This window comes from Lampris incognitus, chromosome 13 (genome assembly GCF_029633865.1).
Source record: "Lampris incognitus isolate fLamInc1 chromosome 13, fLamInc1.hap2, whole genome shotgun sequence".
Lineage (NCBI taxonomy): Eukaryota > Metazoa > Chordata > Actinopteri > Lampriformes > Lampridae > Lampris > Lampris incognitus.
The window spans coordinates 2,581,818-2,594,390 of NC_079223.1; the positions used below are offsets into that span (position 1 = coordinate 2,581,818).

General features: G+C 46.6%; 1 protein-coding gene across 1 annotated transcript in view; it reads right to left on the reverse strand.

Moving 5' to 3' along the window:
• Positions 1 to 12,573, reverse strand: part of LOC130122381 (mitogen-activated protein kinase kinase kinase kinase 3-like) — a 150,824-nt gene that overhangs the window by 48,516 nt on the left and 89,735 nt on the right. Inside the window, exons 15-17 of the mRNA XM_056291257.1 lie at positions 9,320 to 9,372; positions 6,250 to 6,288; positions 219 to 296 (exon numbers count right to left, since the gene is read on the reverse strand). Of these exons, the coding sequence (XP_056147232.1) occupies positions 219 to 296; positions 6,250 to 6,288; positions 9,320 to 9,372 (170 nt within the window). The remainder of the gene's footprint in view (positions 1 to 218; positions 297 to 6,249; positions 6,289 to 9,319; positions 9,373 to 12,573) is intronic.

Below are 12,573 nucleotides of genomic sequence, written 5' to 3' on the forward strand. Positions count from 1 at the left end.
ATGGCACGGCAAATGCGTGGATGAAACTTTGTCAAAGACAGGAAACCTTCCTCCTTTTCCTTCTCCCCCTCCTCATCCTCTCCTTTACTCCTCTTCCTCACCACCCGCGAGAGGAGAGGAGAGGAGAGGAGAGAGAGACAGAGAGAGTAAGAGAGAGAAACGGGCAGGGAGGAAGGGAGCGGGGCAGGGCTCTTATCTGAGGCCAGGAGAGGACTTACTGAGTGTGAGTTTCATCATCATCATCATCAGCACCACCATCATCATCCTCATCATCCCCTAAGTGTGCCACATGGCCCCTGGGAGAGGAGTGTGAAGATAGGAGGGAAATCCAGGTATTGGGTGGGCAGAGGAGGGACCAGGAAATAGAGGGATAGATGGAGGTAGGGAATGATTAGGAGGCGTGGAAAAAGATGAGGTGAAGAAATTAGAAGGGAGAACCCGGACAGCTCTCGAGGAAATGAGTCAGGGTAGGTGAAGGCGAGAGAGAGAGAGACAAGAGAGAGAGGTGACAGAGAGACGAAAGATGTCGAGAGGTGGAGAAGGGGGAGGAAAGGAGGAGAGCTTGGTGAGGTCAGGTCCAGGAACTACATCTAAACCCCTCCTGCCACCACACATCTGGGCAGATCTAAAAGGACTGGACACACCTTAAAGATTCATTACGACACATTTATCACCTCCACCTCTTTTTATGCTTGTTTTATTTTTTACTGCCTTGAAAATATTTTAACCTGTTTCATTTGTCTCCCCCTTGCAAATCAGTACTGGTGTAGGGGCTGTTAAAGTATATCTACTCTCATCTGGGGGCATCTGACATCCATCCATCCATCACCAGACCGCTCATCCTGCTCTCAGGGTGGCGGGGATGCTGGAGCCTATCCCAGCAGTCACTGGGCGGCGGGGGGGGAGACACCCTGGAGAGGCTGCCAGGCCATCACAGGGCCAACACACACACACACACACACACACACACACACACACACACACACACACACACACACACACACACACACACACACACACACACACACACACACACACACACACACACACGCACACACACACACACACACACACACACAGAGGCCATCACAGGGCCGGCATTTTACACAAATCTGCATGTTGTACTTTTCATCATGCTAACAGAAGCACACGTTTGAAGAGTTGGGTCTGGGGACCAAGTAATGAGGAAGGGTAAGGGTGTCACTTGAAGAGGGACAACCCTCATCAGTGTGTGAGAGCCACTAGCACCTGCAGAGTCACCAAGGCCGTGGGTGCAGCAGCACAGTAACACATAACACATCAAGGTAAGAGGAAACAGGTGGGTTGTAGTTTTCAGTTGCTGCAGGACTCATCACAGCTCAGCTGCCAGAGGAGGATTTTCTTTTTTGTTTTTAATTTTTTTAGGATCCCCCCCCCTTTTTTTTCTCCAAAATTGTACTTGGCCAATTACCCCACTCTTCTGAGCCGTCCCGGTCTCTGCTCCACCTCCTCTGCCTATCCGGGGAAGGCTGCAGACTACCACATGCCTCCTCCCACGCATGTGGAGTCACCAGCCGCTTCTTTTCACCGGACAGTGAGGAGTTTCACCAGGGGGACGTAGCGCGTGGGAGGATCACGTTATTCCCCCCAGTTCCCCCAGCCCTCCCAAACAGGTGCCCCGACTGACCAGAGGAGGCGCTAGTGCAGCGACCAGGACACATACCCACATCCGGCTTCCCACCCACAGACACGGCCAATTGTGTCTGTAGGGATGCCTGACCTAGGCCGGAGGTAACATGGGGATTCGAACCAGTGATCCCATGTTGGTAGGCAACGGAATAGACCGCCATACTACCCGGACGCCCTGGATGATTGTGGTTTAAGATATCCCAGGAGTGACTGGTCCTTAACTTATCACCAGAGCTGTGCTGCAAATCCTCCCAAAACCGAAACACCAATATTTTCCATCACGTCTCGTTCCACTATGAAAAAAATAAAACGTGTGTGTGTGTGTGTGTGTGTGTGTATATATATATATATATATATATATACATATATGTGTGTGTGTGTGTGTGTGTATATATATATATATATACACACACACACACACACACACACACCCATGGCTTGGGTGTGAAGCAACGGGAGTGTGTGTGTGTACCGTTGAGGTGGAGGTACATTTTGAGGACACAGCTGAACTGGTGCCCGGGTGATGTCTCCACCAGCCAGTCAGAAAAGGTGTCTGACTGTTTTCAGGGAGGCAGACTAAATGACAGCTGACTGGTGTATGCAGGATGGTGAAGACCACACCTCTTCTGCCGTGTTTAAAGAGTCATCCAGTCCTTACAGATTCTCCCAGGTGTGCAGGCTCCAACAACGGGGTCAGCTCAGGCATTTCAAATCCACATTAGCAGCCAGTGAGGTCGTGGTGAGCATGCTGACGCTGTGAGTTCAGGAATGTTTTGTCTTATCTGCTTTATGTTTCTGTTTTATGGATTTCCGAAAGTCCACTGAAGTCAACTGACCACAGAAATTGTGGAAATTTGTTGGGCTTGGGAAGAGTTTGCTTAGGCTAGCAGGACGTTCCATTCTAGAAGTCATCTCCTCTCCCATGTACGCTCCTCGTTCAGGCAGCTCATGAAAAACTACACCTGCCGTCACACACCGAACACACCGAGTTCAGCAGCACCGGATTAAACACAACCGCTGATGGCTCCTTTAACCTCCGTGGAACGTCAGGTGGGAAGATTCATCTGAGCTAGCAATCACAGAAAAGTATACACATCCATCCATCGATTATCCGAACCGCTTCTCCTGCTCTCAGGGTCGCATGCTGGAGCCTATCCCAGCAGTCATTGGGCAGCAGGCAGGGAGACACCCTGGACAGGCCGCCAGACCATCACACAGGGCCCACGCCCACACACACACACACACACACACACACACACACACACACATTCACACCTAGAGAGAATTTAGTACGGCCGATTCACCTGACCTACATGTCTTGGAGTCACCTGACCTACATGTCTTGGAGTCACCTGACCTACATGTCTTGGAGTCACCTGACCTACATGTGTTTGGATTGTGGGAGGAAACCGGAGCACCTGGAGGAAACCCACACAGACATGGGAAGAACATGCAAACTCCACACAGAGGACAATCCGGGACGACCCCCAAGGTTGGAATACCTTGGGGCTCGAACCCAGGACCTTCTTGCTGTGAGGCGACTGTGCTAACCACTGCACCATCGTGCCACCCCCAAGTATACAGATATGAATCCCAAATACTTCCCTGTTGCCGTCTAAACTTTTGCCACAATGTGGACATATTTACTGAGAAGGTAGGTGAACAAGTATTCTCCAATACTGTCAGATATAGGACTGGTCAGTGGTGGTCTAATGAGCTACACCTGGTCACCTCTACCGTGGAATCATCCTGAAACGGCAGGTTTCATCAGACCAGCTTTAGCTCACCGCCCAGCAGCATGCCAGGGGAGCTGCAGTTTGTGCAGCAGATGAAGTGAGCGAGGAGACATGGAAGGTAGGAACAACATTATGGAATGGAACAAGATCCTTGTTTGCGTCCACTACCAGACACCGCAGACTTATTATTACTGTTCAGCACCCAGAGGAGGGACCTGAGACTACCACAGGTACACAAAACACACAACAACATCAACAGGAGGGACATACTGTATGTGCCATGTAGACGACTGTCTCACAGAGAGGGCTTATTCAAACATCGCTACAGCGAGCAGAGGCAAGTTTCAAACACGCTAAACTGAATATAATATGGAACGTGGGAAGATCACAGAGCTGATTCTCATCAGAAGTAAACTATTAACTACAGTATAACCACAGTATAGGATTAAGCAAAACACTTTAGAATATAATTAAACAAAAAACAAAACAAAATAAAAACTCAAATGCATCATATCTAAACAGCTAATGACAAGGATTTCATTTAGCAGCTGTCTATAAATTAGATGATATCTAGTATAAACCTAGATTATATCTACTATACGATTAAATCATATCTACTATAAAGCTAAATTATATCTACTATAAAATTAGATTATATCTACTATAAAACTAGATTATATATACTATGCGACTAAATCATATCTACTATAACACTAGATTATATCTACTATAAAACTAGATTATATATACTATACGACTAAATCATATCTACTATAACACTAGATTATATCTACTATAAAACTAGATTATATCTACTATACGACTAAATCATATCTACTATAAGGCTAAATTATATCTACGACAAAACTAGATTATATCTACTATAAGGCTAAATTATATCTATTATAAAACTAGATTAAATCTACTATACGACTAAATCATATCTACTATAACACTAGATTAGATCTACTATAAGGCTAAATTATATCTATGATAAAACTAGATTATATCTACTATAAAACTAGATTATATCTACTATACGACTAAATCATATCTACTATAAGGCTAAATTATATCTACGACAAAACTAGATTATATCTACTATAAAGCTAAATTATATCTATTATAAAACTAGATTAAATCTACTATACGACTAAATCATATCTACTATAACACTAGATTATATCTACTATAAAACTAGATTATATATACTATACGACTAAATCATATCTACTATAACACTAGATTAGATCTACTATAAAGCTAAATTATATCTACGATAAAACGAGATTATATCTACTATACGACTAAATCATATCTACTGTAACACTAGATTATATCTACTATAAAACTAGATTATATCTACTATAAGGCTAAATTATATCTACTATAAAACTAGATTATATCTACTATAAAACTAAATCATATCTACTTTAAAACTAGATTATATCTACTATAAAGCTAAATTATATCTACTTTAACACTAGATTATATCTACTATATGACTAAATCATATCTACTATAACACTAGATTATATCTGCTATAAAGCTAAATTATATCCACTATAACACTAGATTATATCTACTATAAAACTAAATTATATCTACTATAAAACTAGATTATATCTACTATAAAGCTAAATTATATATACTTTAACACTAGATTATATCTACTATATCACTAAATCATATCTACTATAACACTAGATTATATCTACTATAAGGATAAATTATATCTACGATAAAACTAGATTATATCTACTATAAAGCAAAATTATATCTACTATAACACTAGATTATATCTACTATAAAGCTAAATTATATCTACGATAAAACTAGATTATATCTACTATAAAATTAAATCATATCTACTATAAAACTAGATTATATCTACTATAAAACTAGGTTATATCTACTATAAAACTAGATTATATCTACTATAAAACTAGGTTATATCTACTATAAAACTAGATTATATCTACTATAAGGCTAAATTATATCTACTATAACACTAGGTTATATCTACTATAAAACTAGATTATATCTACTATAAAATTAAATCATATCTACTATAAAACTAGATTATATCTACTATAAAACTAGGTTATATCTACTATAAAACTAGATTATATCTACTATACGACTAAATCATATCTACTATAACACTAGATTATATCTACTATAACACTAGATTATATCTACTGAACTCGAGCCCCAGGAGGAAACCCACGCAGACACGGGAAGAACATGCAAATTCCACACAGAGGACGACCCCCAAGGTTGGACTACCCTTGGGCTCGAACCCAGGACCTTCTTGCTGTGAGGCAACTGCGCTAACCACTGTGCCGCCTGAAACTAAAATGATTTGTAAATTCATGTTTTTTTCCAGGAGAAACAGTTTTCATACCAACGCACTCCATATCTTGAACTTAATGATCAAACAAGCAATTTCAATGAATAAATAAATAAGAACACTCATTGCGTGTGTGTGTGTGTGTGTGTGTGTGTGCGTGAGCATGTGTGTGTGCGCGCGTGTGTGTGTGTGTGTGCCTGGTTGTGTGTGTGTGTGTGTGTGTGTGTGTGTGTGTGTGTGTGTGTGTGTGTGTGTGTAGGCCATGCTTTGCAGTAGGCTCTCAAGGCATCACCAGGCTGAAAACAGTGACGGGTGTTCAGGTGCCAGAAGCGGGTGCGACAGCCCACAGCTGTTACAGCGAGTTAGTGGCACATGACTGGACAGGTTAGTCCTGCTGTTAACCAAGACCGGCTGAGTGGGTGGGTGTAGTTAAAGCCCCAGCAAATCAAGCGGCCCGGAGGTGGATCAGAAAATGGGCGGGGCCTGACTCACCTTTGTTGAAGCTCCTCCTCCACAGATTTGAGAAGGCTCCTGTTTTACAGACAAGTGGAGTGAATGAGGGAGGGAGAAGAAACAGAGAACAGAGGTGAATTAGGAACAGGACAGCAGAAGAGAGAGGAGGACAGGAGGAAGAGAGAAACAGCAGAGTGATTCATAACACGATGGAAACCTTTTGTTCCTTGTCGTGATCATCACTAACAGCTGAAGTTGAAGCTACACGCTAAAGTAATGAGATCAGATACAAGAACGTAGAAAAACTTCTCTCAGTTCGATCCCACTCCAATCTCCCTCTGCTCCTCCCTCCTTTTATTCTGATGAGAGTTCTGCACCTGCCCTGAGAAACTCAACCACATCTGAGACCTGTTCTGCCAGCTACCAGCGCCCTTTCTCCTTCATGTCAGTACTTCCTGCTCTACCCTGTGACTGGCTGCAGGTCTGCTTCTCTGAACACCTCTCTGTCTTCACCAGCAGCCCACTAACCAGCAGCCCACTAACCAGCAGCCCACTCACCAGCAGCCCACTCACCAGCAGCCCACTCACCGGCAGCCCACTAACCGGCAGCCCACCCACCAGCAGCCCAATAACCAGCAGCCCACTAACCAGCAGCCCACTAACCAGCAGCCCACCCACCAGCAGCCCACTAACCAGCAGCCCACTAACCAGCAGCCCACCCACCAGCAGCCCACTAACCAGCAGCCCACTCACCAGCAGCCCACTCACCAGCAGCCCACTAACCAGCAGCCCACTCATCAGCAGCCAAACCCACCAGCAGACAACTCACCAGCAGCCCACTCACCAGCAGACAACTCACCAGCAGCCCACCCACCAGCAGCCCACTAACCAGCAGCCCACTCACCAGCAGCCCACCCACCAGCAGCCCACTCACCAGCAGCCCACCCACCAGCAGCCCACTCACCAGCAGACAACTCACCAGCAGCCCACTCACCAGCTGCCCACCCACCAGCAGACAACTCACCAGCAGCCCACTCACCAGCAGCCCACCCACCAGCAGCCCACCCACCAGCAGCCCACTCACCAGCAGACAACTCACCAGCAGCCCACCCACCAGCAGCCCACTAACCAGCAGCCAACTCACCATCAGCCCACTCATCAGCAGCCCACCCACCAGCAGACAACTCACCAGCAGCCCACCCACCAGCAGCCCACTCACCAGCAGCCCACCCACCAGCAGCCCACTCACCAGCAGCCCACCCACCAGCAGCCCACTAACCAGCAGCCCACCCACCAGCAGCCCACTCACCAGCAGCCCACCCACCAGCAGCCCACTCACCAGCAGCCCACTAACCAGCAGCCCACTAACCAGCAGCCCACTCACCAGCAGCCCACCCACCAGCAGCCCACTAACCAGCAGCCCACTCACCATCAGCCCACTCATCAGCAGCCCACCCACCAGCAGACAACTCACCAGCAGCCCACTCACCAGCAGACAACTCACCAGCAGCCCACCCACCAGCAGCCCACTAACCAGCAGCCCACTCACCATCAGCCCACCCACCAGCAGCCCACTCACCAGCAGCCCACCCACCAGCAGCCCACTAACCAGCAGCCCACTCACCAGCAGCCCACCCACCAGCAGCCCACTCACCAGCAGCCGACTAACCAGCAGCCCACCCACCAGCAGCCCACTAACCAGCAGCCCACCCACCAGCAGCCCACCCACCAGCAGCCCACTAACCAGCAGCCCACCCACCAGCAGCCCACTCACCAGCAGCCGACTAACCAGCAGCCCACCCACCAGCAGCCCACTCACCAGCAGCCGACTAACCAGCAGCCCACCCACCAGCAGCCCACTAACCAGCAGCCCACCCACCAGCAGCCCACCCACCAGCAGCCCACTAACCAGCAGCCCACCCACCAGCAGCCCACTCACCAGCAGCCGACTAACCAGCAGCCCACCCACCAGCAGCCCACTAACCAGCAGCCCACCCACCAGCAGCCCACTAACCAGCAGGCCACTCACCAGCAGACCACTCATCAGCAGCCCACTCAGAAGCCCCCAAACTAAACCACAAATACCATGTAAATGAATACCATGTACATTAATACCATGTAAACCCAAATACATCATCATCATTTTGCAAACAAAATACATCATTACAGAAAGCATCACATTCCCAGAGGACATTTTCAGCCCTTTACCTGAACCCCACTCTGCCTTTTGTTGTCACCACAGTAGTTTCACACATTTACACACACACACACACACACACACACATTCATAGACACAAACACACAGGGATACAAGCACACGTGCACAAACACACACAAGGAGTTCACAGGGGCAAGTTTTATTATGATAATCACACAAGACAGAGCTCTCTCTTTTCTCATCCTCTCTTGTCATCTTCTTTTCTCATCTTCTCATCCTTCTCTTTTCTCATCTTCTCTCCTTCTCTTTTCTCATCTTCTCTCCTCTTTTCTCATCCTTCTCTTTTCTCATCTTCACTCCTCTTTTCTCATCTTCTCTTTTCTCATCTTCTCTCCTTCTCTTTTCTCATCTTCACTCCTCTTTTCTCATCTTCTCTTCTCATCCTTCTCTTTTCTCATCTCTCCTTCTCTTTTCTCATCTTCTCTTCTCATCCTTCTCTTTTCTCGTCTCCTTTTCTCATCCTTCTCTTTTTTCACCTCTTTTCTTATCTTTTCTCACCTTCTCTTTTCTCATCCTCTTTTCTCATCCTTCTCTTTTTTTCAGCCTTCTCTCATTTCTTCCTACCACTTCGCTAGGGTGTTAAAAATACAAACCATGTGCCTCCACCAAATGAAGAGACAGAAAAGATAAGAGAAAAACATTGAGAGAAGGCCAATAATTACACTGAAGAGAGAAAAGCAAAATGAAAAGAATGTGAGAGAGAGAGAGAGAGAGAGAGAGAGAGAGGGAGGGAGAGAGAGAGAGAGAGAGAGAGAGAGAGAGAGGGAGGGAGGGAGGGAGGGAGAGAGAGAGAAGGGCAAGAGAAAGGAGCAGAGATGGAGAGAGAATGCCAGTGAAAGTGGTAGAGTGAAAGAAAGGACCTGAGAGACAGAGAGAAGGAAGTAGGCTTACTTGTTTCCTCCCAGAAGGCTAGGTGACTCGCTGCCGTACTCCAGCCGCAGGTCCTACACACACAACAAACTGCATCAGTTCCCATGGAAACACCGAAGACGTCCAACTAAAACCTGCTATGTGCTGGATACCGACACTGATTTATCTTTTGGCTAAGTTCTGGGTAGAACTGAAAAGATGGACAACTTAATTAACTGCTTACTGCTTATCCATTAAAATCCATCCAATCAATGAACCAATTAAAAACAATCCACCACAAAGCAACAAAAGTATCCTACATAAACATGAACACAAACATATGTCTTTGAATAACTGGTTTACTACACATGTGGGAGCATATACTAACATGTGTAAATATACACGCAGAAAGGGTCACAGATCTGGTCAACTCTTCAGGAAGTTTGAAAAGTAAGAGCAAAAATAGTGTAACAAGGAAGTGTTCAGAAGACAGAAACACTGGGCGTGCCTTCAAGACTGAAAAAAAATACATCTGGTACGAGACAACCAACAGCAAAACAAAAACAGGGGGGGGGTACGTCAATTTAGGTGTGTGTGTGTGTGTGTGTGTGTGTGTGTGTGTGTGTGTGTGTGTGTGTGTGTGTGTGTGTGTGTGTGTGTGTCTTAAAGTCTATGGCCAGTAAGGGTGGCGTAGTGAGCAGGGTAATCTCTATTAACAGATCCTACATAGGCGTTCTGGCTTTCTGTCTGCGTGACATTGACCAACCACATTCTAGTTGGCGGAGCTTTCTACAGGAAACCTGCTTTGGTTGTGTGTTGTAACAGTCCGTGTGGAGCCTGCTTTGGTTGTGTGTTGTAACAGTCCGTGCGGAACCTGCTTTGGTTGTGTGTTGGTAACAGTCCGTGTGGAATCTGCTTTGGTTGTGTGTTGTAACAGTCCGTGTGGAATCTGCTTTGGTTGTGTGTTGTAACAGTCCGTGTGGAACCTGCTTTGGTTGTGTGTTGGTAACAGTCCGTGTGGAATCTGCTTTGGTTGTGTGTTGTAACAGTCTGTGTGGAATCTGCTTTGGTTGTGTGTTGTAACAGTCTATGTGGAATCTGCTTTGGTTGCGTGTTGTAACAGTCCGTGTGGAACCTGCTTTGGTTGTGTGTTGTAACAGTCCGTGTGGAATCTGCTTTGGTTGTGTGTTCTAACAGTCTGTGTGGAATCTGCTTTGGTTGTGTGTTCTAACAGTCCGTGTGGAACCTGCTTTGGTTGTGTGTTCTAACAGTCCGTGTGGAACCTGCTTTGGTTGCGTGTTGGTAACAGTCCGTGTGGAATCTGCTTTGGTTGTGTGTTGTAACAGTCCGTGTGGAATCTGCTTTGGTTGTGTGTTGTAACAGTCTGTGTGGAATCTGCTTTGGTTGCGTGTTGTAGCAGTCCGTGTGGAACCTGCTTTGGTTGTGTGTTGTAACAGTCCGTGTGGAACCTGCTTTGGTTGCGTGTTGTAACAGTCCGTGTGGAACCTGCTTTGGTTGCGTGTTGGTAACAGTCCGTGTGGAACCTGCTTTGGTTGCGTGTTCTAACAGTCCGTGTGGAACCTGCTTTGTTTGCTTGTTGGTAACAGTCCGTGTGGAACCTGCTTTGGTTGTGTGTTGTAACAGTCCGTGTGGAACCTGCTTTGGTTGTGTGTTGTAACAGTCCGTGTGGAACCTGCTTTGGTTGCGTGTTGGTAACAGTCCGTGTGGAACCTGCTTTGGTTGTGTGTTGTAACAGTCCGTGTGGAACCTGCTTTGGTTGCGTGTTGGTAACAGTCCGTGTGGAACCTGCTTTGGTTGTGTGTTGTAACAGTCCGTGTGGAACCTGCTTTGGTTGCGTGTTGTAACAGTCCGTGTGGAACCTGCTTTGGTTGCGTGTTGTAACAGTCCGTGTGGAACCTGCTTTGGTTGCGTGTTCTAACAGTCCGTGTGGAACCTGCTTTGTTTGCTTGTTGGTAACAGTCCGTGTGGAACCTGCTTTGGTTGCGTGTTGGTAACAGTCCATGTGGAACCTGCTTTGGTTGCGTGTTGGTAACAGTCCATGTGGAACCTGCTTTGGTTGCGTGTTGTAACAGTCCGTGTGGAACCTGCTTTGGTTGCGTGTTGTAACAGTCCGTGTGGAATCTGCTTTGGTTGCGTGTTGTAACAGTCCGTGTGTAACCTGCTTTGGTTGCGTGTTGTAACAGTCCGTGTGGAACCTGCTTTGGTTGCGTGTTGTAACAGTCCGTGTGGAACCTGCTTTGGTTGCGTGTTGTAACAGTCCGTGTGGAACCTGCTTTGTTTGCTTGTTGGTAACAGTCCGTGTGGAACCTGCTTTGGTTGCGTGTTGGTAACAGTCCGTGTGGAATCTGCTTTGGTTGCGTGTTGGTAACAGTCCGTGTGGAGCCTGCTTTGGTTGTGTGTTGTAACAGTCCATGTGGAACCTGCTTTGGTTGTGTGTTGTAACAGTCCGTGTGGAACCTGCTTTGGTTGTGTGTTGTAACAGTCCGTGTGGAACCTGCTTTGGTTGCGTGTTGTAACAGTCCGTGTGGAACCTGCTTTGGTTGCGTGTTGTAACAGTCCGTGTGGAACCTGCTTTGGTTGCGTGTTGGTAACAGTCCGTGTGGAACCTGCTTTGGTTGCGTGTTGTAACAGTCCGTGTGGAATCTGCTTTGGTTGCGTGTTGTAACAGTCCGTGTGTAACCTGCTTGGTTGCGTGTTGGTAACAGTCCGTGTGGAACCTACTTTGGTTGCGTGTTGGTAACAGTCCGTGTGGAATCTGCTTTGGTTGTGTGTTGTAACAGTCCGTGTGGAATCTGCTTTGGTTGTGTGTTGTAACAGTCTGTGTGGAATCTGCTTTGGTTGCGTGTTGTAACAGTCCGTGTGGAACCTGCTTTGGTTGTGTGTTGTAACAGTCCGTGTGGAACCTGCTTTGGTTGCGTGTTCTAACAGTCCGTGTGGAACCTGCTTTGTTTGCTTGTTGGTAACAGTCCGTGTGGAACCTGCTTTGGTTGTGTGTTGTAACAGTCCGTGTGGAACCTGCTTTGGTTGTGTGTTGTAACAGTCCGTGTGGAACCTGCTTTGGTTGCGTGTTGGTAACAGTCCGTGTGGAACCTGCTTTGGTTGCGTGTTGTAACAGTCCGTGTGGAATCTGCTTTGGTTGCGTGTTGTAACAGTCCGTGTGTAACCTGCTTTGGTTGCGTGTTGGTAACAGTCCGTGTGGAACCTACTTTGGTTGCGTGTTGGTAACAGTCCGTGTGGAATCTGCTTTGGTTGTGTGTTGTAACAGTCCGTGTGGA